The sequence below is a fragment of the Colias eurytheme genome, chromosome 2, assembly GCF_061535395.1.
Source record: "Colias eurytheme isolate Ceu_HAF_F1 chromosome 2, ilColEury1 Martin Lab GWU primary, whole genome shotgun sequence".
NCBI lineage: Eukaryota > Metazoa > Arthropoda > Insecta > Lepidoptera > Pieridae > Colias > Colias eurytheme.
Window position 1 is genome coordinate 6475399 of NC_142981.1, and position 26065 is coordinate 6501463.

A 26065-nucleotide genomic window follows, 5' to 3' on the forward strand; every position below is an offset into this window, starting at 1 on the left:
TAGGCAGCACATAATACTAGTTTTGAGATTGTATTTCCGAGGCATATGTTAATAGATATCCACAGGTCTTCACCATCACTATCCCATTCAACTAAGCGAGTAGAGATAATATTTTTGTTGACTGCTACAAGAACACCACCACCATCTTTCTTAGCTGTCGCTCCAGATATGAAGCGATCCTTCCTGTATACATTATAATCATTCCCAAAAAGCTCACCACTCAGCACAGTGTCATTTAACCATGTCTCAGTGAAGATGATTATGTCGTAATTGTAAATGCAAATATTCCTGTATACTTCATGTGTTTTGGTGCGAAGACCACGCGTATTTTGGTAGTAGATGTTAAGCATTTTTGCATTTAGGCTATTTTGATCATGCTATTAAGATAATAAATTTAAGATAGTTTATCAAGATAGGCTAAGTTCTTAATAATTTTTAAGTCAGCACCATCATTTTTTCTCATGAGAACTTTGCCATTTCTGACCCAAACATATTTGTATCCAATTTCTTTGGCCTTTATTCTAGACGCTGCATGAATGATTTTAGTTTGAGGAGATAGATGTTCAGCAATGTATATAGGTTTACGGTCATTACCTAGGCCAATGTGACTAGTATTAAGCTTATCTTCAATGTTTTTATTCCTATTAAAATTAATAGCTGCAGCTAGAAAACTATCGCGCACTTTGGCGGTGGAAAACTGGGCTATAATCGACCGTGGCCGTGGATTAGAACGGTCTTGCTTTGCAGTTCGGGTACATCGAGATATCTTCTCATCCTGTATCTTACAACCAATAGCGTCTCCAATTCTTGACACAATATCAAATACATTTTCACTTCGTGACTCTGGAATGCATTGAAGTTCCAAATTACAAGCCCTTGTTTGATGTTCCAGTTGTTCAATTCGTTCGTTTAAATTTAGTACAGTCTTTTGTAATTTCGAGTTTTCAAGAATTAAGTTCGACACTGAATCTTTTTCAGCTTCCTTTATTTTTTGAAATGCTTCGTATTGGGCATTCATGAAGGTTATTGAATCTTTTATATCTTGAACTTCAGCCTTAAGTGACTTTACTTCAGCGTTAAAGGCAGAGGATAACGAAGACTTAAGCTGTTGAAGCATTTCACTGTTTTCCGCCTTTAATACCTCCCTAACAACTTCACGAAGATCGTCGTGAGAAATGGAAGTCATAGATTGCTGAGGCGGTGAATAGAGTGCGGGACGCTTATTACTTCGTTTAGTTAAGTATATTTGCTGTGATATGTGCTTTCCCTGTTTTGTCACGCACGGGAGTACTATCATCTTTAGATTTTTTAGGCCTGCATAGCGGGCATTTCCAGTAAGATCCTTGGTTACGATAGTCCTCAATAGGATCGCTTGGGCAGATACATTTAAAGTGGAAAACTTTTTTACAACTTGAACATTTTATAAAATCTTTATCGTATTCTTCTTGGTCACAGCAACCCCATACTAATGGTTTAGACATTATTATAGAGAATAAAAAAAAATATATAAAAAAAATAAAAAAAATCGTTGAGCTTCGAGCACCGCTGAATTCGAACCCGGTTCGTTACGAGATATCAACACGGCAGTCTTGTCTTCAACACAACAAGCCAAACCTGCAGTTGTGAAATTATTCGAATTTAAGGTCTATATGATAAAAGATAGCAACTACTGGTGCGGATCAGCCAATCATAGATTGCAGCGCGTAGATGAGTCGTACTCGCGGCCACAGGCAACTGTTCGAGAATCACTGACACAATATCACTGTGAACGTTAACTTTTTGAATTATATTCTTGTTTTAGTCCGTTATTGCTGGATATATACGTTAATGTTTATGCACACTTTATAATGGAGTATAGATTGAAAGCGAATTTAATATTTTGAAGAGAAAAAGCACAACTTTTATAACACTTTTAATAATTTATTAAAGAGACCTACTTATAACGTCCGTACTGCGCGGGGGGACCGCGCGAACTCATAATTAACCACCATGAAACCATTAGTAACCGTAAGTACAGCTCCTGAAAGACAAACGAATTTCTAAGAACTGTAATATCGTTACCACACATCAACACTAGCGATGCAACTCTCCCTTTGGAATATTGAAAAGTTTTAGACTGAAGCTTGAGTAACCAAAACGATGTTTTAATGTATGTAGCACTCATTTTAATTAAAAAATCGTAGTATGAGATCAAAAGTTATCAAGCGTTATTTAAAACTATCATTCTCTACCAATTAAAATGGTATGTACCTATAAAGATGATAATTATTCATGTAAGTTGACCAGTAATATTATAATATAAATACTGTTAAAAATATATGTCGTTTTATTTATAGACCATGATTTTTAGTTTTTTTTATTTCGAAAAATCCTGAATATATAAACCAGTGTGGTCACCCACAGAAAGAGACAAAAAACAACACTGACGTCATTCAAGGTTATATTTTCTTTTGACAAGTTAATGGTCATAGTGCAATCTCCAGTGTATTAGATATAAGCTTCTTGATTCTGTGTCTTGGGTTTGCCAAGTTTTTTTTTTAATTTTGCCGCTCCTTCGTTGTCTTCTTTATAGGTCTACCAGAATCTGATGGCATATTTATATTTATAAAATAAAAGATTTTCATGTGGCAACTTTATTTGACAACTATCAAATTGGTTGTCAAATTATTTGTCTTCTTCGCAGTTGATGAATAATTTTTAGGATTTTGTCTAAAAAATCTTCGAACACGTCGAAAAAGCGGCTGCGATCACAAGCAAGAGGTGTTGTTTACAATGTGTATAGAAAAACATTCGATGAAGAAGGGTCAGAAACATAACAATTTTCAATTTTGAAGATTTTATTGGTAAATTTGACTTACCCGTTTTGATACTTTTAATTAAAAATATTATAAGTAGGAAACTATAATATTTTTTGTTGATTGCAATATAATTTTATGAAAACTTATTACAGGAGTTTCCAATGCGGCTATCAGTCAAGTCTAAGCTATCCAAGTCAACTTTATAATGTGTGTATCTGATAATACTTACGAAAATAAACATAGTTTTATTTTATTTTTGTTTTATTTTATAAAAAATTATAAGCAATCTAGTTTTGATCTGCAGTATCATTATATCCATATTTTGACATGGCATAATGATAATGATTTAAACAAATATAGGTATGTGTAAATAATAATATTTCTAATATACATATAAAACTAATATGTATATTATACAATATACATGTAATTATGTACCTACATAATATTAGTGGATATCTCATTAATAAGTACAGTATTGTCCACTTATGTAATGTGACTAATGATGTTGAGGACAAAATAAAAAATATAAGTATCAAGATCGTTCAGTCCATTTTCCCTAGGGTTGCACACTCAAAATTTTGATTTCCCTAATTGCCATCAGATTCTGGTTTACCTATAATTGGCCAGTCTCTATTTAATCTGTGTTAACGATTAACGGTTGTCACCTATATTACTTGCTCTGTGGACCTGTAGTTGTCACTTGACATTTGACAGTTAGCAGTTGACAAATGGAGGTAGACATGTTAGATATCGTGCCACGGTGCTTATTGTTTTTGTAATGCTAAAAATTTAGAATGTGGACCGTCAATGGGGGGGCGGGGAGAGGGAGGGGAGGGGAGGGGGGGTCGGGGGGAACTCCTAGGTACCACCCCCCACCGGCGCAGACCAGTAGTTCCTGAGATATTCAAGGTCAAAGTTTGAGGTTATAATTGGGCCTAAAGTTACAAATAATGGATGGTAGGATAAACCTTTCCCTTCCCTCCACTCCCAAACTCCCTCCAGTTTCACTATACTGCTTCTGCTTCTGCTCCAGCGCTGCGGGAAGTGCAGCCCTATCACCCTTGCGTAGCTAAGTACAGGCACTTAACTCGACTTCGCAGCTTCGGCTGTTTGGTCGCCTTCGGCGACCAGCCTCAGCCGCTTCGGCTCGTACGGTGCCTGCACTTAGCTACAGCGGGTGAGGGCTGCTCTACCTCCGCGCTTCCGATTTTTTACATACACTCTAGGGGTAACAGCGGAAGGACCACGTGGAGTCGGGGTTGACAGATTTGGTTATGTGACTGTTCATCTTTTGTGTAATGGATTTATGTGTGTTACATTACCCATAATTGTTATTGTTAGAATTACTAACTTAAATTGAATTAGAATGAAATGTAATTGAACTGAATTATTAATTAATAGCCGAGATGATATGTAAACTAGTGTTTTGTGTAGGTAATGTCTTTATCTCTACTAAAATACTTTATTTAACTTTGTGCATTGTTATTATTATCCAATTATTTTAGAGGAAATATAATAATCCACAATTATTTTAATGTAATAAAAATTTATTGAATTCTATAAACATACTCCACAGCTTTTAATAACTCTTCAAAAGGATCTTTGTGATAAATTCTTATAATATTACTATCAATTTATGTATTTTATAAAGTATTATTATGATAAAAATATCTCTAAGGGTGCACTCACACACATCAGTCACCGTCAAGTCACCGATGACTGATCGGTGACGGTTTGTGTACGTATCCACAAACACCAGTCACCGTCATGTTGTCCGTCAGTCACGTCGCCGGTTTGACTGAATCATTAAACACATACATCAGGTTAATCAGTGATTAGACGTGTGTCACGCTACAGAACATGTAGCAATTGACGGTAGCACGACGCTGACTGAACTGAGACGTGACGGCACCGGGTGAGTGGGGATAAAAGTATGATACATGTATGAAAAGATTATGTGACGTGCCTGACCGGTGACGTCACTGATAGATTTCGTGCCGGCGACTGTCGTGTGAGAACAGAGTCATACTAGAACTATTGATACATATTTTTTTTTAATCCTGTCCGGTGACGTGCCGTGACGGTGACTGATGTGTGTGAGTGCACCCTAAAGCTGTATATGTGAATCCTTTGCTAGTGACAGGCATCTCTCAACGTCAAAATTACGAAAATTATTAGAAAATTATACAAATTTGTTTATTTTATTATAAAAAAAATAAGCGGCGTCGCAGGTTGAAACTTCGTAAAATTACTTCTCATAGTCTTATCTTATTGCTATAAAATCGCTGATATCCAACTCGACGGTCCACATCCTAAATTTTATCCTTAAAATTAATTCTAGTTAAAGCAAGAACCAGATTCAATAAAATAATGACAACTACGGACGATTTATCATTCTACGGTAAGGATCCAGGAGCAACAAGATTTGGAAATTTTATAAATTACTACTCATTCCACAGTGCGAACGAAAGGCTCAAATATTTTCATAAGTCTATGTTTCCAGAATTCGATTTAAATGATACCAATTTGATACTTGATATTGGTTGCAATTCTGGAGAACTCACAATTGAATTTAAAAATTTCTTGGAAAATTTATATCCCGAGTTGAAATTTCAAGTTTTAGCTATAGATATTGATCCAATATTAATCAAAAGGGCTAAATTAAATAACCCAGATAACATTTCATTTGTTGCATGTGACATTATGACTGAATGTGGTAAAAATATACTTCAAGATTATTTAAATAAATATAATAAACAAAGTTTTGATGTAACATTTTGTTTTTCCGTTACAATGTGGATTCATATAAACAATGGAGATGAGAAATTCTTAGAATTTTTGAAATATATTAAACTTATTTCAAAATCTATTGTCATTGAGCCACAACCATGGAAATGTTACAGAAACGCGCAAAAAAGAATGAAAAGAGCTGGAGCAAACTTTGATTTATTTAGTTCTCTTAACATAAGAAATGATGTCCTTTCTGCTATAGAAAAAACTGTTACCGATACACACAAGAAAGTTTATGAATCTTTATCATCTCCCTGGAACAGGACAATTCAAAGCTATCACTTACTTGAAAGTAATTTATAGCATAAATTTATGATGTACAACCTAAAACTTCAATTATATTGACTAAATTGAACTGGGCACAGTTTAAAATGTCCATGTTTAAAAAATAATATACAAATTAACATGTACATTCTTCAAATAATACTTATGCTAATCAACTGGACTTCAGAAGATATCAAAAATGAAACAAATTTCAACATTTATATTCTTTAAGTAGGAACTTCTTCAGTGCTGGATTCAAATTCTAATTTCACATCACCACCTAATTCTTCAGTATCCATTTCTGTCTCCTGTGCATTGAGCATGTTCAATGTTACCTGCTAAATAAGAAATATGTATTAAACAATAATAATGTTTTTACAAAAATAAATTATTTTTTCAATTTGAAATTTTATTTTATCTTTGGATATTTTAATGTTAATGCCCCATTGCCCCTCTGTGGACACACATTTGATTGTTGCTATGCAAGATGCAACATGCAACCAAGTAGCCCTTTATTCCATTATATAGTTTCACACTTAATTATTCTTTTAAATACTAAATAGTCCCACAACTGACAAGTATTTGACCATAGCCTGCATGTGGTCTCTCCTTTATATCTTCTATCACATTGAACTATAATTTATAGTGATGGATATATTTTACTGCCAAATTTATTTCAATAGAGCTATTATTTGCAAGATAATATCATAATTATGAATTTATAATGAAAAATGTGCATCAAAATATAGTAATACAATAATAACTATACAACTATATATAACTATATAGTACTTTAAACTTGCACCCTAATGCATCCAGTAGGTACTTTTTAGAAAACATACAAATCTTTCCTCTTAAATATATAAATATTTCAAGCCAATTTTCACACACAGCACAATCTGATCCCATACTAAGCCTTCGCTTGTATTATGGAAACCAGATGACTGATAACCATACATATATGTATAATATAATTTTAAATAAATACTTATATAAATAATTAACACCCAGACACAGAGAAAACTTCTATGTTCATCACACAAATATTTGCCCCGGGTGGGAACCGAACCCACAACCAGTGGCTTGGAAGGCAGGGTCACTACCAACCAAGCCAACCGGCCAGTCAATTCTGCCTCTTATTATATTGGTATAGATTACCTGGCCTGAACTCCCTGCAGTTGGTAGTCTCTCATCTGCAGCTTTCCGTTTCACTGGTGTTTTGGTTTGGGAACTGTAAATATGATTATTATAATATTTTACTTATTAATTTTCCATAATATTATATTATAGAAATATTAAAATATGATGCTAAGCTACTTAAAAGTAATTACTTGCTGAATAGCAATAGTAAATAATATACACAAATAAAGAACATATAAGAAGGTTCATTTTTGATATGAAATCAATTTGATTAACTAATAACTATTTACAAAATTACTATTATATTAATTATAACTTTGATAAGTACTTTATTTATGTATTTACTAATACCACAACATATGATAAAAGAAATGATTACAAGGCAATTTCCTTTGAATACACAGGAGAAACTGCAGGTAATATTTTAAAATAATGCACAATCTGGCTGTTTTACTGTGGAAGACTTCTATCTTCAAGCAAAAGATATGCATGCATGCATAAATATTAATTATTTTACCTAGTGGTTTGTTCTGCTAGAGGATGTAATAGCATTGTCATTTCAGCAAGTCGGTTAAAAGCTGCACCGGCCTCGGTAAAAATTTCACCCACCTGAAATTAGAGATTAAGAATGTTGGTATTTTACAATGAACCTCTCACATATATTATATTCATTTGATTGTATTAACAAATATACCTTTGCAGCCGAGTTATTCATCTCTGTAATAATGTAATGCAATTAATTATAATGAAAAGATTAAGAAGATAAAATATGATCTTATTAATATCTCTAGTTAAAGTGAATTATCGTTCGTTTGTTTTTTAATTTTCAGAGCAATTTCTATTATATAGTAACAAAAAACAATGCAGTTTTGTGAATTTTCATCAAAATCACAGATCAAAATATTTACATTTGGCAAATGTATTTGACATTAGCTAACGTTTCATGACATCTACCTATGTCAAAAGTGACGTCCCATATGACGGTGTTGTCATGTTTGTGTTCATGTTGCTAGCCAAACGCAATAATAATTATCAAATATTAATAAACACATTTATCACACATTTAAACTAGGCTGTTTACCCTGGAGCAAAAACCGGTCCGAGTAGGAAGGTTTTTCGTTCCAACTTGTCTCTTTCTAACATGGTGAGTGGTGACCATGGCTTAACATAATAAGGGACAAATTTCTTGAAAAGCAACCGGGTAAACGTCCAGTCCATATTATAATGATGATACGCTATACATATTATAGTTTAACTTATGTAAAAATAAATTATTGCACCAATTTTCTGTGGTAAAGTTTAGATCGTGATCGGCGATTGTGATTTATATCTTCTTCATCTTTTTCTTTTGGCAACTCATTATGATTTATGTCATATATGATGACACTCTCAGATGACACTTGACAGATAATCTGTAATCAAAACACTATCAAAATAAACGTGTTCATCTTGGAAGTAATGTAATAAATAAACGTGTTTAATTTGCAAATGCAAATCTGGGAGATATAAAATACTAATTATATAAATACCAAAATTTTTCTCCTACATAGATTCAGTTATAACCTTGCCGTCGTATTACCTTTTTCTTCGCCATGTATTGGCCAAATGATATGTATCCAAATGAAAAATATATACCCAATTTGAGAGACAATCGCTTTATGAATACTCGACCACATGGCAATTTTTTAAATAGGAACGTATCGTATAATAATAGTCGCCCTTTTGGAAATCAATCGTTTAGCGATGAATACTGGTGTGAAACATGTGACAGAGGTTTCAGAACCCAACAAATTCTCGAAAACCATAAAAAACAACATCAGGTATTGTTTGATGGCTTTCTTATTTATACCATCTTAATATTATATAGATAACCACAGGAGCTCACACATGAGTTTATTTGTTTATTTATATAGTTGTATTTATTGTAATCTAGAGCAATTTACTTTAAAAAGAAAACTTAGTTCTTCTAATCTGTGCATGTCAAGTTAGATTTTTTTAAATGTGTATTTAATTAATAATCTTATATGTACTCTCATTACAGAAATGCAATATAGATGGTTGTCAGTTCATAGCACATCCTAAAGTTATTATTAAACATGTTCAAATGCAGCATTCAACAGGTTTATATAAAAAGATTGCAAAGCTCAACAATCCAGAAGAAATTGAACGATGGAGAGAAGAAAGGAGGAAAAAATATCCAACTAAATCCAATATTGAAAAGAAAAATTCAGAAATCAAAGAAAAAATTGAAAGAGGTGAAAAAATGGGTATAGGGAGTCGTAAGAAGAATAAAGGTAAGATGGGTCTAATGAAATTAATTTTTAATTCTAATTTGTGCCTATAATCTTAAATTAATATCTTAGACTTTGGAGCAGCTAGCAGTATTATCTCTATCAAAAACTGTATGTGTTTAATAAATAAATGAAAACTATCACTAGTATATAATATTATAACTTTCTTCATGCAGCTTCATCTGTATAGTCAATGGGAAATATGTAGTTCCAGGATTTTACCTGCATTGTTTCCATTCCTTTAATAAAACCTCTAGTTCACAATAATAAAAACCTAATTATTTATTACATGTTTCAGATACGCAACACCAAATGAAAAGGAAGAGACCATTTGACAATCATACTTCTCGAAAACATGGTGTAACAAAAACTGACATTCTTGTGAAAACTACTGAAAAACAGTGTGTTCCTAAAAAAATAAGCAAAATTATTTCTGTTGCTGTTGAAGAAAGAAAATTGAAACCCTTTCCAGGTCTTCAGCATCTACTAGATGAAAGTAATGATAAAGAAACAGAACAAGTATTGGCTCCCGATATGATAGAAGAAGATGAATTTGTAATGGATGACAATCATGAAAATACTTTAACATCAGAACCTGTGCTATGTGGCGTCCTTACATCACTGATTAATGATTATGGATCATCTGATGAGGAAGATACCAAAACGGATTCTACAGATCAAGTAGTTAATAAATGTAATCAAAAAACACTAAATAAAAAATTAATACCAGAAGAAAGCACAATTAAAAATGAAGAAAGTCAAAAACATGATAATATTGATGAAGATGACAGTGGACCTGAAGAAGTAAAAGTTGTTAAAGTTAACACAAGCAATAGTATAACAACAGAAGCAAATATCAAACCCCAAAAACAACCCAATAGCAAACAAACTCAGGCTAATAATCATAGTAAAAAAATTGTTAAAAATACATTTAAGCGAAAAATTCCTTCAACTCTTCTGGAAAAGCTATTAAGTAATGAGATTCGCCAAGAAAGGAACATAGTATTGCAGTGTATTAGATATATTGTACAAAATAATTATTTTAAGAAAGAAAATAAAAAATGAAACTGCCTTCACATAGGTTTATTTGTCTACTTGATATTGCTAATCATAATACTTTCGTCACAATGAATAAATCATTATTTTAAATCTTACACAATACACATTTTGGTTTTTTTGCCTGAAGCTAAACCTTTGAAATGTAAAATTAATTTCTATTCATTTTTGTCGTGAAACTTCTTTAGCCGCGTTGAGAGTAAAATTTCAAGGTCCCGTAATGCAATACCGTCACGTCATGTAGTAAGGCGACGAATGACCTTTGAATCTTGCCAAAAATGTTTCACTTCTGACATGTGTGCTCGGCACACACATTTTTAAAGCACATGACTAAAAGTAGGTAGGTAGGTGTAGTAGGTTGGTAGAGGCTAGAGCGGATGTAATAAGGTGTAACTGAGGCTACTTTTTATACTAAACATTTCCCACAAGAGCATTTGGATTAAAAGGAAAAATTCGTTTATGTATTTATAGCTAACTATATGAGTAGAATGACGGAATTCCGTCTTTCTACTCATGTGCTATAAGCGCAATTTATTTTATCATAATGTATGAGTTACGACGCGCGCGCTAGACAAGAAAACGGACCAAGCTGCCAATTACATACTTGTTTGAACTTTTTCAATAGGTAGCGTTGATAGGTAGGTATTTAGAGTTGAGACAATTTTCAATAATAGTCGTAGATAAATCAAGTCTATATTATTAGGATAATAATTTTATCATGCAATTGATAGGAGAAAAATAGAAGCAAGAAATCATGCATCTCTGCGCAGAAATACCTATGGCATGAATAGTTGTATATCTATTATCTACATAGCATTTGAACAATATATCAAACGGTGAATTACGTAGACAGAGAAACCAACCATACATACATACATAATTACAAACATTAATTATTACAAACTCTTTATAATATTAGTTTAAACATGTAAGTATGTAATGTGGATATCTCATTATTATCCACTTAAGTTATGTGAATAATATTGAGAGATTTGTATCTTACAAATTGCGGGGTAAATTTTCCCTCACATGGTAACCCTAAATATTGTGACGTATTCTTTTTTTATCTCTTTCTGCGACACGCATTGCCGGTGTCTATTGGATTCTCTGTCTACTGTGAATTAGGGTGCACTCACACACATCAGTCACCGTCAAGTCACCGATGACTGATCGGTGACGGTTTGTGTACGTATCCACAAACACCAGTCACCGTCATGTTGTCCGTCAGTCACGTCGCCGGTTTGACTGAATCATTGAAATTTGGTAACCGGCACCAGCACCGGCACACCGGTGAGTCGTGTGGGAACAGAGTCATACTAGAACTATTGATACATATTTTTTTTTAATCCTGTCCGGTGACGTGCCGTGACGGTGACTGATGTGTGTGAGTGCACCCTTAGAAGACTAAAAAAAAATTAGAAAGGTTTTTTTAACCGACTTCAAAAAAAGGAGGTTATCAATTCGGCTGGTGTTTTTTTATGTATGTACACCGATTACTCCGAGGTTTCTGGACCGATTTACGTGATTCTTTTTTTGTTTGGTGCGGAATGGTGTCGATATGGTCCCATAAAAATTTTATTCGGATAGACCCAGTAGTTTTTGTTTAGGCAAAATGGTTCACTATCAACTATGTATTACTTATATAAAATGAAATGAAATGAAATGAAAATGAAATGAAAATGAAATGAAATGAAATATGTTTATTGTGGGTACATAAAAAAAAATACAAATAAAATAAAACAAAGAAACTTAAATCTAACTCAAATCTATGCATGCCACAAAAGGCCTGCTACTCAGTGCAATACACTGATTTTCAGTGGTTGCCTTAGAATGCCCTGTTGACAGTGGATGTATTTTTGCCCAAAACTGCATAAAGTTATTAAAAAATAAAAAATAATAATATATATATCTATTTTGATATTATGATATATACTAAAAAATACTATAATTAATTTTAATATTATAAATTATAATACCTATATACTTATACTTAGGAAATAAATAATACATAATTACACATTAGCTTAGAGTAGTGACGAGATTATTGGATAAATACTTATATCTGACTTAAATAATAAATAAACACTGAATAAACAAATAGAAACATTATTGGGGATGCTAAATTTTTTCTTGTTGACGTTTTTGATAATCGAGAAGATATGACTTTAATTTTTTTTATATAGTATTTTTTTTATATAGTATAGGGATACAGGCTTTGTAAAAAAAAGCATCATATTTTTATATCAACTTATATTGTCAAGAAGTATTTATGACTGTGGGGCTGCAGCAGTGGTGGTGGTAGCGGCTGCCTCCTCACGAATACGGTCCTTCTTGAGCGTTCCCATAAACGCGGCCTTATCAGCCGGCGTCTGGAAGCGACCGTGACCAAACTTGGATGATGTGTCGATGAACTTCAGGTTGATCTTCTCAAGAGCAGCCCTCTTAGTGTGGACACGTAGGGACTGAAAAATAATAAATAATTTTATAAAAAGCTATTCTTTCAAGTAAATTTTAAAGAGGAAAGGTTTGTATGTATGTATGGTTTTCACGCATAAACTACTGGACCGATTTTGATGAAATTTGGCACAGATAATCTTTAGTCCCTGAAAAAGAACACAGGCTACCTATTATTGCGAAATATGTACCACCACGGGCGAAGCCGGGGCGGACCGCTAGTATATATAAAGCTGAATAAAGTATATTATAAAGCTGAAAATTGTGAATACCACTTTAGAGCATCGCTTTATCATAAGTATCGTGAAGGAAGGGCATTAAGATATAATATAGGTTTAATATTAAAGGCATACATATTCGCTTAATCTATCGATAGTTACGTATTAATTTAACATATACGTATTTATCCCATGGCCGGAATTACCCCTGTGTACTACACTACAATTTGTTGTATGCATTACTGTTATAAAATACTATACTCACTTTTCTTAAAGTGATGACACGCTTCTTAGGTCCCATACAACAACCCTTGATCATAACAAAGTCATTGTTGACTTCACCATAGTGAGGGAAACCACCCATGGGGGTGATGGACTTTTCAGACAAGTCATATTCAGTGGATGCATTGTTCTTGATAACCTTTCCGTCCTTTGTGTGAATACCTGAAATAATATGAACACATACAAAATTTAAATAAAAATTTATTTATACACAGATTTAAAAATATTATGTATACTATCTAAAGCTTAAAATTTAATCAGAACTGAATTTAGACCTAATTGGTATATAAACAAGACAAAAAAAATATCTAAAAAAAAACAATCCAAATTATTGCAATTACCTTGACCAATTCTGTAGATTTTCTTGTTCATTTCAGTACGGTGATGGTAGCCCTTTTGACCAGCACGGGCAACAGTGAATGAAACTCTTGAAGGATGCCACGCTCCAATACAAGCAACTTTGCGCAGACCCTTGTGTGTCTTACGCGGAAGTTTCTTTGTATGCCAACGAGATGTCACACCTTGACAAGTATAAAACAAAATTTAACCAAATATTTCATAGATCAATACAATGATATTAATTGTTTAATTCAAGATTATACATCTTTAATAAATTTCATTCATTTAAATATTATGATTGCAAGAGTACTTTTATAAAAAATTTGCTTTATAATATAATTAAACAATACCTTTGTATCCTTTTCCCTTGGTAACACCAATGCAGTCAATCATCTCATCTTGAGTGAACACTGAATCAATGGGAATGGGCTTCTCAAGGTGCTCTCGGGCCCATTTTACTTTATCTTCAATGGTTCCACCATTGACTTGGATTTCCATGATATGAGCCTTCTTTTGGCGTTGTTTCAACAACTTCATCTGAGTGTGAGCAATGATTCTAATGACACTGCAGTAGCGGACCATTTTCTTGAAGTCCTTATCGATGGACTTGCGACCCAGCTCATCTTGCCATTTCTTGCTTGCCTTGGTAAAAGCCTTCTTCTTGCACTTGTACCTAGATTAGCAGAAGACATATGTTGCTGTAAAGAAAGCCATCAGCCTCATCGTTGAGCGGAGACCGAATGGCTGCAATATGCGCAATGCATATATATTTTTAAACCCTCATCCCTTGAGAGGAGAGCTATGAGGTTTTCATTAGTACATTACATACATATAGAATCGATTTGAATTATATAAAAAACGAAGTAAAATGATTACCAATTCTTGTAGAAGCGACGACGGCAGTCTTCAGACATATGTTCCGCCCAGACAGTCATCAATGTACGAAGACCATGTGGTGTTTCGATGTAACCAACAACACCAACGCAGACCATGGGAGGAGTCTCGATGACGGTGACAGCTTCCACGATTTCTTTCTTGTTAATTTCTAAAAAATTGATTAAAAATAGGTTATGATTACAAGATTCCCGAAAATCGTTGGTTCAAACATTTAAACATTCAAACATAGGAAATAAGCGTGAGAAATACTTACTTGAACCAGGACGGTCGGGTTCACGGACCACGTGGGTCATGCCAGCTTTGTAACCAATAAAAGCTGTTAAATGTACTGGTTTGCTGGGATCATCTTTAGGGAAAGCCTTCACTTTACCACGATGACGGCGGGATCTCTTCTTGGGATAGAATCCCATCGACCCATGCCGGGGAGCCGAAAACTTTCTATGCGACTAAAACAAAGAATTTAATAAGCAAACCGTATCCAACAAAAACATATTCGGCAGTATAGTATTTAACATCAGTCCGCCCTAGTATCTTCACAAAGATTCAGGTTCTAACCGTATTTTTAAAGAGTTTGTTATCATCATGTGTTTCGTTTTCACAAAAAAATACATTTACAGAGAATATATTTAACAAATTCAAACACAAAACTGTAAAACTAATTTAAAAAATAATCAAGGATTACGGTGATAAACAATGATTTTAATTTAGCAAGTATTTCATTAACTAGTGACGTAAACTTACCATCCTTGTAGATGGTCGCAACAAAAATGGCCGAATTACAGAGTTTTTACAAACCACATTGACTTTGATTATGAGCACAGATGAGCACTGACTTTGAAAGATATTTGTCAACGTCATATTATGCTGGTGCTGGTGCCTATTTTAAGCTGTGGCACAGAATACATAATACAAGAAGCTTTTAACTAATACACTGGAGATTTCAGTATGAACATTAACTTGTAACAAGAAAATATGATCATGAATGACGCCTGTATGTTTTTTATCCCTTTCACACCTAACTTGGCAAGTGGGTGTATTTATTCTGATGTCCTCCTCTGTGTGACAAACTTTACAGTTTTGTCTTCAGATAACTTCTTCATCATTGTTAAAATCTTCGCAAAAAAGTCGGCTAAAAATAACCAACACATGCACTGGATTGGCCGTCTACATTATTCCAATTGCACTGGATTGATCGCATTGGACTGAAAAGTTGACTGCGAATCCAGTTACTGGACTAGAATGCTTCCTGGATTCAGTTCATTCCGAATTCCGATGCCGGTAACTTACATTATTGCAATCCAGTATTGGACTGGATCGCTCGACTGGATTATTCCAGTCGAGTAATGTAATGTAAACCGGGCATTGTCGTATGAATATTTTTGTTTCTCTATTATGTATAGGTCTACCAGAATCTGATGGCATATTTATATTTACGAAATAAAAGATTTTTATATGGCAATTTTATTTGACAACTATCAAATTGGTTGTCAAATTATTTGTCTTCTTTGCAATTGATGAATAATTTTTAGGATTTTGTCTAAAAAATCTTCAAAAATGTCGAAAAAGCCGCTGCGATCACAAGCAAGAGGTGTTGTTTATAATGTGTATAGAAAAACATTCGATGAAGAAGGGTCAAACACATCACAATTTTCAATTTTGAAGATTTAATTGGTAAATTGGACTTACCCGTTTTGGTACTTAAAATAAAAAATATTATAAGTCGGTAACTATAATATTGTTTGTTGATTACAATATAATTTTATGAAAACTTATTACAGGAGTTTCCAATACGGCTATTCGTCAAGTCCAAGCTGTCCAAGTCAATTTTATAATGTGTGTATCTTTAATACTTACGAAAATAAACATAGTTTTATTTTATTTTTTATTTTATTTTATAAAAAATTATTAGTTATCTAGTTTTGATCTGCATTATCATTACATCCATATTTTTACATGGCATAAAGATATTGAATATACAAATATAAGTATGTGTAAATAATAATATGTATTAGATAAAATTAGTAATATGTATGTACCTACATAACATTAAGTGGATATCTCATTATTAAGTACAGTATTGTTCACTTATGTAATGTGACTAATGATGTTGAGGACAAAATAAAAAATAAGCAGTATCAAGATCGTTCAGTCCATTTTCCCTAGGGTTGCACACTCAAAATTTTGATTTCCCAATTTGCCATCAGATTCTGGTTTACCTATATAGGTAAACTTGCCATCAGATTCTGGTTTACCTATATAGGTAAACCAGAATCTGATGGCAAATTGGGAAATCAAAATTTTGAGTGTGCAACCCTAGGGAAAATGGACTGAACGATCTTGATACTGCTTATTTTTTATTTTGTCCTCGATATCATTAGTCACATTACATAAGTGGACAATACTGTACTTAATAATGAGATATCCACTTAATATTATGTAGGTACATAGGTACTTAAACATGTAGATATAATATACATATTACTTTTATATAGGTAATACATATTATTATTTACACATACCTATATTTGTATATTCATTATCATTATGCCATGTGAAAAATATATGGATGTAATGATAATGCAGATCAAAACAAGATTGCTTATAATTTTTTATAAAATAAAATAAAATTAAAATAAAACTTTGTTTATTTTCGTAAGTATTAACAGATACACACATTATAAAATTGACTTGAACAGCTTGGACTTAACGAATAGCCGTATTGGAAACTCCTGTAATAAGTTTTCATAAAATTATATTCTAATCAACAAACAATATTATAGTTACCTACTTATAATATTTTTAATTTAAAGTATCAAAACGGATAACAACACCTCTTGCTTGTGATCGCAGTGGCTTTTTCGACACTTTCGAAGATTTTTTAGACAAAATCCTAAAAATTATTCATCAATGCGAAGAAGACAAATAATTTGACAATCAATTTGATAGTTGTCAAATAAAGTTGCCACATGAAAATCTTTTATTTCTTAAATATAAATATGCCATCAGATTCTGGTAGACCTATAATAACAAAACTTTCGTCTGTTTATTTTATTTTCTTATTTTTGTAGTGAAACTTAAGGCGTGTTAAGAATAAAATTTCAATGGCAATACCGACACGTCGCGTCATGGATTATGGCGATGATTTTGGTATCTTCAAATCTTGTCAAAGGAGTTTCACTTCTGACGCGTGTGCGAGCACACACATTCTTGTTATTCTTACTTCTTTTTTATGGGTAGGTAGTTAAATCCTAAAATTTTTCCGTTACAAATCGTTTGACTTCCGTAATTTATCCGACGAATTCGACTAACGCCCACGCGACTAGTCTACCCGGTACCAGCGTTCTGACTGTGGTTCTGAGTGACTCAGAACCATCTGACCATCATTTTTCTTGTCGTCATTACGTACAAGACCCCTGTAGAACCGCCATCCTGAAAAAAATGACCCAAAAATTTGTGTCAGTATCTTCCGGGCATTCCCCGTTTTCCAATTACAGCACTAGAGCGCATTATGCGGCATAATCAATAATGCATAACGTTGAATGTTCCAACTACAGCAACGCTTCGCACAATCGAGCACTAGCACTAGAAAAAGTAATGCGCGTGAATTGATGCGTGCAATCGATTTATCGTTAGTAATTATTAATTGTTGGAAAAAAATTTAAAGCTTTCGTTTCATTGTAGTTTTTTCGAAATAATCAAAGTTAATTCAAATTATGTTAAAAAAATAAATATAAGTATGGATGAAGGTACAAACAAGGTACAAACATTGAAAAAAATGTTAATGAAATAATCAAAATCCAAATTACTAAAAATAACCGTAAGGCCCTGCGCAGACGGCACACTTTTTGTGCGATCGAGTCTGCGGCGCACAAAAAGTCTGCATGGCGCGCAAAAAGTCGGTCGCGGATTTTTCACAGACTCAACGCACACGACGCACATCTTCGATCATTTTGTCGGCAGAGCTGTAGGGACGTAGACGCTATGGAAATCGTGTAAAGTGTGCGCCGTCTGCGTTAGCGCGCGTTGAAGCAAACGTTCAATTCTTTTCACACACTTTTGTGCGGAGCGGCGCGGTGCGGTCTGCCCGAATTACACGGATTTTTTGTGCGCCGGACTTTTTGCGCGTCGTGTGCGTTACTGCATATAATTTCATAGGTTCTATTTTCACAGACTAAAAAGTGCGTCACGGATAGTCTGTCGTCTGTGCATGGCCTAAATATTTTTCAACCAATTATTATGTATACCACTTTATTTACACATTTAGACCTCATTCACACGAGAGTTAAAAAAGCGTTGCGTTAAAACCCGGCGTTGGCGCTTTTTAAACGTTCTCTCTGTGGTTGTTCATACTAACGCTTTAAAATCACTCATGTCTAGTCTCTGGCTTCAGTAAGACGTGGAAATTGTTTCTGCTAAATTAATGGCACTAGCGATTTGTGTTATTAAAAGACGAAAAAGAAAACAAAAAGCATTCTGGGTACATCCTCTGAATGAACAGAGATACTTAAAAGGGCAGTTTGTGACACTGTACGAAGAGTTAAGGCAATACCCCGGAATTTTTTTAATTATTTTCAAATGTCTATAACGATTTTGAATACAGGAACGGACGAGACTCCACATCTATAATTAATAGTTCGGGATCAACAATCCACGACATCGTATCGATTTTCTGATGATTATAAGCACAACAAACACGTGCTACCGCTGAGCGAGCGTGCGGCATAGGTACTGAACGCAGCGCCGGCGCTTTTTTAGCGCTCGTCTGAATAATAGTAAGAAGTTTCCTATGGTCTATTTTATTTAACGCCCAACGCCGAGCGTTGAAAATAGAACACTGCGCGATAAAAAAGCGTCGCGCTTTAAAAGCGCTGACGTGTGAACATATACTTGGGAATGCATTTGTTCTATTTGGACGCTTTTTTAACGGACGTTAAAAAAGCTCTCGTGTGAATGAGGTCTAATGAGGTTATATTGCTAAATCTATGAATATTTTTTTTTTTCAACACTGAACAAGCATCTGTCAGTCCTGACTCCTGTCACCTCAGACTTCAGAGCAATAAACCCTCCCTGTCACTGTGTTTAGACGGTAGGACAGTTCCATACAATGACAGATTTGGGGTTTTTATTTTCAAAATGCGCCATCTCTTAACTGCATCCAAAACAATTAGTTGCTTTATACGATCACAGATGGCAGAACAATCGATAAGAAATAATTTATTACAAAAAAAAAAAGACAAAGAACATTTATTTAAATATCTAATTATTTAATTGAACTTGTATTATAAATATTATAAAATTTTGTATAACTTACAAGTTGAGTAATAATTACGATAGCAACACAGTGAATTGATTTCAATATTGATTGTGAAATTTTTTACACAAATATGGCGACTGCTCCTTGCGTTTGCGCTTGTTTGTAGTTTTGTTCCATATTTGTACTGTTCTTCGTGAAATTAATCCGCCGATCCGCGTTGAGTTGAGTCCTCTCCTCCGTAGTGAAGTGTACGAATTTCCCGAAGTTATTGTGAGAGTTGAGCTTTTAGTTCCTCCACCGTTACGTTTGTGCTGTATCTTTGCGATATAGACGCTCGTGATTTGTTTTCATCATGCCTAAACGTTGTGCATTAGGTTGTTATAACAGTAAGTACTAAGTATAGTCATCATATATATCTTCTTATATATAAAAATGAATCGCAAAATGTGTTGGTAAGCGCATAACTCGAGAATGGCTGAACCGATTTCGATAATTCTTTTTTTATTATATTCCTTGAAGTAAGAGGATGGTTTTTATGTAGAGAAAACGTAAATATGTACCACGGGCGAAGCCGGGGCGGACCGCTAGTATATATATATATATATATATCTGCCATTCTGTTTTCTTCATAGATTTCCAATCCTCCATAGAGTAACCTCAACTTAGATGCGTGTTCTTAGTGGTTGCAATCCGGCGTCATTTTCAGTCCGCATTTTCATTTTCGCCTATGAAAGAAAATAAGTAATAGAAAAAATATAGCTTTTAATGGTGAAAGAATTTTTGGAGTGGTTCAAGTAGTTTGAGATAAATTTTAACACATAAAACAAACAAAAATCAAAAATATTATTTTTTATTTATAACTCAGGTTGTTTTTTTTTTGTATTTATAAAAAAAAACATATTTAAGAGGGTTTATGGGTTACAAATATAATACATAAGTACATATTTTTGTCCCACTTCAAATTTAAAATTCTCTGACATAACTTATAAGTTTTTATTTATTTTATAAATAAATAATATTATTAATATCTTATTTTTCAGGCCAGTCTGATGAAGCTGGTACTTCAGAAAAAGTTTTCCTTGCATCTGAACCTGTAATTGAGGGAAGCAGCCTAACTACACTAAAATCGACACTGGCAGGTATGTACAGGTTACATAATTATATGGATTCTAATTATCAAAGAAGGCTATTAAAGAAATACAAATTTAAAACAAAATTAATTAATTTTATAAATAAACTAGCGGTCCGCCCCGGCTTCGCCCGTGGTACATATGAAAAATAGATGTTGGCCGATTCTCAGACTTACCCGATATGCACAGAAAATTTCATGAGAATCGGTCCACCCGTTTCGGAGGAGTATGCAGACTAACATTGTGACACGAGAATTTTATATATAAGATTTAGTTTCATTTTAAAGCAAATTTATTTTATTTCTTTTATTTTAAGGGGTTTAGTATTCTAGGTGCCATCAACATTTCCAAAAGGTCATCGTCATTCAATAATTATTTGTTATAACAAGTGAAATATAATAGTATCATAATTCATAATTAATTTTGGGCCTACTCTGATAGAATGTAATTATTGTAGTAGAATCTAAATGGTCAATAACTGTATTGAACCCAATCAATACAGTTATTGACCTCTAGCTTTTGCCTGCGTCTTCGCCCGCGTGGCATTAGATACTTAAGGAATCGGGATAAAAGACCTATGTTCTTTTCCATGTCAAAGGCTATATGCATGCCAAATTTAAACCAAATCCGTTCAGCCGGTTTTGCGTGATTAAGTAACAAACATCCACACTTTCGCATTTATAATATTAGATAGGATTTAGGTTGTAGTAAAACATACTTTCAATGATAAATAAAATCTTTCTATGTGTATCCGTGCTCAGCATTATACTTATAACATGTACTCTTATTTTTCAGGCAAGTCTGATGATGTTGGTCCTTCAGAGAAAGTTACACTTGTACCTGAATCCAAACATGAAGGAAGTAGCCTCGCCGTATCAGAATCAATATTGACAGGTACTTCATATTAATTATAATTATTTTATTGCATTCATGGTGTTGGTAAATGTTATAAAATATGGATGTAAAAGACAAGGAAGGAGGTAATGTAATTTTAGCGCATCCCAACATGGACAGGTTAGGGTTATTTTTTTTAACTTTATACATTGCAGTATTGTATAGAATACCGGATTATATACATTGTCTAGGTATTGTGTAGAATATCGAATTATACGCAATGCCTTTAATATATATATATATATAATATATATTATATACTATTAATATTTCTAATGTATTTTTATTTTTTCACATTACAGATAATTCTGCCAGAATCATAATTTCAGAACACAATTATTGCCAACTGCAGAAGAAGGCAATAAATAAAAACAGAAGTAAGTTATAGAGGGGGAGTGGGACAGGATAGGCTTAAAAAAAAAATGTTTTTAGAAGTTAACCCATTGAGCCCCGAGTGGCCCGATCGGTCCACGACACAATAGATTTTCTATTGTGTCTGTGATTCCGGGGGCTGAGTTATTAGAACAAACAAATGTATTAATACATACAGCATAGCATACAAATGCTATTTAGCTTAGTTTGACACTAATAATTTGTGTTTCTTTTAACAGGTAAACATCAGCAGCAGGAGGTGCCGTCATTTTGGTTGAATCAGCTGAAAACAACAAGAAGAAAAATTAAAATTTTGCAATCTAACTTGTTGAGATCACAGAGCAGAAACCAAAATCTTCAATCCCGATTAGCCAGTGCGGAAAAAATGTCTGCTGACCTTTTATTTAAAAAACTGTCATGCAAAATGACAACAGCAGCAAAAATTTTCACAAAAATGCAGTACAGCCAGACAACAAAGAAGCCTTCTGGCCGCAGATTCACGCATCAAGAAAAAGTGCTCTCACTTTCTTTATATAAGAAAAGTCCGAGGAGTTACCCTCTTTTGGCAAAATTTTTCACATTGCCATCAATAAAATCTTTAAAGAGACTTTTATCAAAAGTAGAAGTGGAGCCCGGGCTTAATAAATGTATATTTTTAAAAATAAAAAATACAGTCGAGGAGTTGTGCCCAGAAGACAGATTGTGTAGTCTTATATTCGACGAAATGTCGATTTCCCCGCAAATACACTACAACGCTGCAAAAGATCAACTTAGGGGGTTCACATTTAATGGTGAAAAAATTGCAGACCATGTATTAGTCTTCATGGTGAAGGGACTCAGACGGAAGTTCAAACAACCCATTGCGTACTATTTCACCAACGCCTTAAATAAGGCACAATTAAAAAAAACATTAAAAAAAATTGTTTTGTATGTACGAAGTACAGGACTAAAGGTTGTGTGCACTGTGTGTGATCAAAGCACAGTCAATGTCAGTGTCATCAATGAGTTAATAGAAGACACAAGACGAAAATATATAAAAGAAAAAAAACAATGGAAAAATGAATTAATTGAAGTAGGGAAGACCACACTAATCCCTATATTTGATGTTCCGCATTTGATAAAAGGAGTCAGAAACAATTTGCTCACAAAAGACTTAAAGTATTATGATTTTGAAGAGGAGTGCGAAAAAATTGTTAAATGGGAGTATTTCAAGCTAACTTATGAAGCTGATAAGTCTTATGGAGAGTTAAAATGCCTGCTGAAAATAACAGATGAGCACATTTATGTGGAAAAAATGAGGAAAATGAAGGTGAAACCAGCAGCCCAAATTTTTAGCCACACAATGGCTGCAACTGCAGGACATCTTGTGGCAAGAGGAGAAATTCCAAGAGAATGCCAAAATTTGGTAAAATTTACTAAATTAATAGATAATCTTTTTGATTCGCTAAATTGTAATACATTCAATGTACCAGATGGTAAAATTTATAAAGGGTGTGTGCGAAGAAATAGTTTGCACCATGATTTGTGGAAGAATGCTATAAAAGTTTTAAAAACAGTAAAATTTATGAAAAAAATTAGAGATAATAACAAAATCCGTTTAATTGAAACACAAGCAATACCATCTGTTAAAAACTTAATACGCACAATTGAAGGAATGCAACAAATATGGATATTGTTGTCTCAAACGTATTCATTTGATGCTATGCTAACTCGTAATTTTAACCAGGACCCACTAGAAAATTTCTTTGGGAATATCAGAAGTTATGGGGCTAGAAATACGGCACCAGACACGGTGGCTTTCGAAGGGGCCTTTAAGTCCCTGTTAATAAATAATTTTAACTCGCCCCATTCTCTTCACGCAAACTGCGAAAAAGATGAGGACAATTGTTTGCAAAATATGGATTTTTTTTTTAAAGAAAAGTCTGTTTTGGTGCCCTCAACTTCTGATATTCCCAGTCCAATTGATGACGAGGCACCACAATTTTCCGAAAGCTCACAAAAGAACAGAGCACAAGAAATTGTGATACCTTTCATTAATTTAAATACTTCAGTAAATGATGTTGGACAGGGCAATTATGTGTGTGGGTGGGTCCTGCACAGATGTATTAAAAATGTTAGTAAAAGCTGCAAAGTTTGCAAAAAAAATATGTATGGCGACCCTGAGAGCACATCAAATGAATACATAAGGGCCAAAGAATATAAAAAAAATAAAAAGTCACTAATATATCCGTCAAAAGCTATGGAAAAATGTTTCATACAGTTACAAAATTTAGTGACGGATATATTGAAGAAAGATGTACCTAAAAAAGGATTGAAAGAAAAAATTAAAATGTTTACTGACATATTTGTTGATTATCCTTTTAATTGTGATAAACATAAAACGACATTAAAAAAATATTTTGAAAATATAGTAATTCATGTACTTGTATACAGTTGGTGCCGATCAATAAATCGGATTTTGTCTGGCAAAATCACTTATCACGGTGAGGACGAAATAAAAATAGCAGCACAAAAATATAAAAACAGACATAAACATTTAACAAATAAAAATTAATGTAAGTTTTAATTAGCTGTAAATAAATAAATTGTAAAATAAAATTGGTTTTTATTTGTATGCACTCACTTTCTGAAACTTATGTTTAGACTTCAGCTTCTTACTATTTTACTGTATTCAAGTTGATAAGATTTTACTTAATTTGATTTACTATCAACTTGAATACAAGTAAAATAGTAAGAAGCTGAAGTCAAAGTACCATTGCATGTAATATAGTAGATGTCTATAGCTATAGCTATACATTTCACAAGTTTGTGGATGCCGATAATAGATGGCGCTGTTTATCAGATCAATTGACATTAGCGGTCTTCAAAAAATTCTGCGAGCGGGCTCTCTATACCCGTATATATTATATTACTCTATGGTTTAGACTTTAGTTTGTAAAATTGTAAAATACTAGTTTACAGCGGCATATTATTAGAGTTTATTTTAATATAATTGATCATAAGTAATAACATTCGAAATGGCAGGACCTATGGATAGAATACAAGTTTTAGACGACATTGAAAAAGACATAATAACATGTTTGCAATGTGCAGGTATTTTTTTTTTCTAATGAATTCATATCTCTTAATAATATTTACTAAACATAAATAATTTTATGCAATTCGCTTTCAGCACAAGCGCTTCTTGAATTGGGTAAAGAGAAATCTAGCCAGAAGCAAGCAGAGAGTAACACTTCTCAATTTTTAAGAACACTAAGTCAAGTCGAATCTAAATTGAGTGATCAAATAAATTATCTCACACAAGTTTCCACAGGACAGCCACATGAGGGTTCTGGATATGCATCTCAAAAAGTTTTACAAATGGCCTGGCATAGACTAGAACATGTTCGGTCTTGGATAAATGAGTTGGAGAGACTCAAAGCAGCTCATTTAGCTGCAAGTAATAGGTCTGTTGCCAATGTACCTAACGGTGGAATGACTTCGTCTGGCACTAGTACTTAGGGATAGATAAATTTATGTAATATTTGTTTCAATGAATGATGTTAACAACAATGTAACTATGAAGATAATGCAATCCACACAGTTACCTACATACTTCATTTGGCAATACATTGTATAATTAATTTTTGCTATTCATGTCTAAGAATAAACCAGAATAAAATATACAATGAAAATGTAAAATAAAAAGTGGAAATTCTTATTTATTTCTAATGCAATAAAGAGTTGGAATAATAAAAGACTGTTTTAATTTCTTTTATTACCACATAGTATGTATTTTCCCATAATATGTACACTTGTATTCAAAATTTAAAAATGTTCACTAAAAGTCCCTAGTGAGATTCTGGTACTTATTTTTTTTTCTATTCATAAACATGAATCCCTA

General features: G+C 33.3%; 6 protein-coding genes and 1 long non-coding RNA gene across 12 annotated transcripts; 4 read left to right on the forward strand and 3 right to left on the reverse strand.

Annotated features, from left to right (window-relative positions):
- Nucleotides 1–394: 394 nt before the first annotated feature.
- On the reverse strand, nucleotides 395–1297 carry LOC149910391 (uncharacterized). Its single transcript, XM_090109295.1, has one exon. The coding sequence runs from the start codon at nucleotides 1295–1297 to the stop codon at nucleotides 395–397; it is 903 nt and encodes a 300-aa protein (XP_089965421.1).
- Nucleotides 1298–2572: 1275 nt separating this feature from the next.
- On the forward strand, nucleotides 2573–3051 carry LOC149910392 (uncharacterized). Its single transcript, XR_016457311.1, has 2 exons — nucleotides 2573–2843; nucleotides 2951–3051. It is a non-coding gene; the product is annotated as an uncharacterized LOC149910392 (long non-coding RNA).
- A 469-nt stretch (nucleotides 3052–3520) lies between these two features.
- LOC149910393 (putative RNA methyltransferase CG11342) lies at nucleotides 3521–6272 on the forward strand. 3 transcript variants are annotated; one of them, XM_090113429.1, is made up of 2 exons: nucleotides 3521–3535; nucleotides 5143–6272. In XM_090113429.1, exon 2 carries the CDS (start codon nucleotides 5172–5174, stop codon nucleotides 5892–5894), a length of 723 nt encoding a protein of 240 aa, XP_089969555.1. In that variant the 5' UTR covers nucleotides 3521–3535; nucleotides 5143–5171; the 3' UTR covers nucleotides 5895–6272. The 3 variants fall into 3 exon arrangements, with proteins under 3 accessions (XP_089969555.1, XP_089969549.1, XP_089969544.1); XM_090113423.1 differs by lacking the exon at nucleotides 3521–3535 and adding an exon at nucleotides 3550–3561; XM_090113418.1 differs by lacking the exon at nucleotides 3521–3535 and adding an exon at nucleotides 3561–3576.
- LOC149910394 (uncharacterized) lies at nucleotides 5732–8109 on the reverse strand. Of its 3 annotated transcripts, XM_090113452.1 has the most exons (5): nucleotides 7779–8032; nucleotides 7690–7725; nucleotides 7513–7604; nucleotides 7014–7086; nucleotides 5732–6193 (listed from the first exon to the last, which is right to left on the reverse strand). In XM_090113452.1, the coding sequence occupies exons 2-5, from the start codon at nucleotides 7708–7710 to the stop codon at nucleotides 6083–6085; spliced, it is 297 nt and encodes a 98-aa protein (XP_089969578.1). In that variant the 5' UTR covers nucleotides 7711–7725; nucleotides 7779–8032; the 3' UTR covers nucleotides 5732–6082. The 3 variants fall into 3 exon arrangements, with proteins under 3 accessions (XP_089969578.1, XP_089969579.1, XP_089969576.1); XM_090113453.1 differs by having other exon boundaries at nucleotides 5732–6190; nucleotides 7690–8109; XM_090113450.1 differs by having other exon boundaries at nucleotides 7690–8020.
- Nucleotides 8110–8382: 273 nt separating this feature from the next.
- Nufip (nuclear FMR1 interacting protein 1) lies at nucleotides 8383–10362 on the forward strand. The gene is made up of 3 exons (XM_090113412.1): nucleotides 8383–8815; nucleotides 9037–9289; nucleotides 9585–10362. Exons 1-3 carry the CDS (start codon nucleotides 8588–8590, stop codon nucleotides 10349–10351), a joined length of 1248 nt encoding a protein of 415 aa, XP_089969538.1. The 5' UTR covers nucleotides 8383–8587; the 3' UTR covers nucleotides 10352–10362.
- Nucleotides 10363–12575: 2213 nt separating this feature from the next.
- On the reverse strand, nucleotides 12576–15354 carry RpL3 (ribosomal protein L3). The gene is made up of 7 exons (XM_090113320.1): nucleotides 15274–15354; nucleotides 14786–14978; nucleotides 14512–14680; nucleotides 13986–14308; nucleotides 13638–13817; nucleotides 13280–13458; nucleotides 12576–12804 (listed from the first exon to the last, which is right to left on the reverse strand). Exons 1-7 carry the CDS (start codon nucleotides 15274–15276, stop codon nucleotides 12610–12612), a joined length of 1242 nt encoding a protein of 413 aa, XP_089969446.1. The 5' UTR covers nucleotides 15277–15354; the 3' UTR covers nucleotides 12576–12609.
- Nucleotides 15355–19558: 4204 nt separating this feature from the next.
- On the forward strand, nucleotides 19559–25919 carry MED11 (mediator complex subunit 11). Of its 2 annotated transcripts, XM_090113362.1 has the most exons (3): nucleotides 19559–19610; nucleotides 25109–25275; nucleotides 25355–25919. In XM_090113362.1, the coding sequence occupies exons 2-3, from the start codon at nucleotides 25200–25202 to the stop codon at nucleotides 25681–25683; spliced, it is 405 nt and encodes a 134-aa protein (XP_089969488.1). In that variant the 5' UTR covers nucleotides 19559–19610; nucleotides 25109–25199; the 3' UTR covers nucleotides 25684–25919. The 2 variants fall into 2 exon arrangements, with proteins under 2 accessions (XP_089969488.1, XP_089969495.1); XM_090113369.1 differs by lacking the exon at nucleotides 19559–19610 and having other exon boundaries at nucleotides 25101–25275.
- Nucleotides 25920–26065: the final 146 nt, after the last annotated feature.

Bases quoted from the DNA above. Each gene is read 5' to 3' on its own strand.
- LOC149910394 (XM_090113452.1), bottom strand. From the start codon at position 7,710: ATGAATAACTCGGCTGCAAAG. The intron at 7,087-7,512 runs GTAAAATAATTA...TCATATTTACAG, and splicing joins CTAGCAGAACAAACCACTAG to TTCCCAAACCAAAACACCAG. The intron at 6,194-7,013 runs GTAATCTATACC...TTTCTTATTTAG, and splicing joins CTGCAGGGAGTTCAGGCCAG to CAGGTAACATTGAACATGCT.
- RpL3 (XM_090113320.1), bottom strand. The intron at 14,309-14,511 runs GTAATCATTTTA...CTGCTAATCTAG, and splicing joins CGTCGCTTCTACAAGAATTG to GTACAAGTGCAAGAAGAAGG. The intron at 13,818-13,985 runs GTATTGTTTAAT...ATACTTGTCAAG, and splicing joins CAAGGGAAAAGGATACAAAG to GTGTGACATCTCGTTGGCAT.
- MED11 (XM_090113362.1), top strand. From the start codon at position 25,200: ATGGCAGGACCTATGGATAGAATACAAGTTTTAGACGACATTGAAAAA. The intron at 25,276-25,354 runs GTATTTTTTTTT...ATTCGCTTTCAG, and splicing joins AACATGTTTGCAATGTGCAG to CACAAGCGCTTCTTGAATTG.
- LOC149910391 (XM_090109295.1), bottom strand. From the start codon at position 1,297: ATGATAGTACTCCCGTGCGTGACAAAACAGGGAAAGCACATATCACAG.
- LOC149910393 (XM_090113429.1), top strand. From the start codon at position 5,172: ATGACAACTACGGACGATTTATCATTCTACGGTAAGGATCCAGGAGCA.
- Nufip (XM_090113412.1), top strand. From the start codon at position 8,588: ATGTATTGGCCAAATGATATGTATCCAAATGAAAAATATATACCCAAT. The intron at 8,816-9,036 runs GTATTGTTTGAT...CTCTCATTACAG, and splicing joins ACCATAAAAAACAACATCAG to AAATGCAATATAGATGGTTG. The intron at 9,290-9,584 runs GTAAGATGGGTC...TACATGTTTCAG, and splicing joins GAGTCGTAAGAAGAATAAAG to ATACGCAACACCAAATGAAA.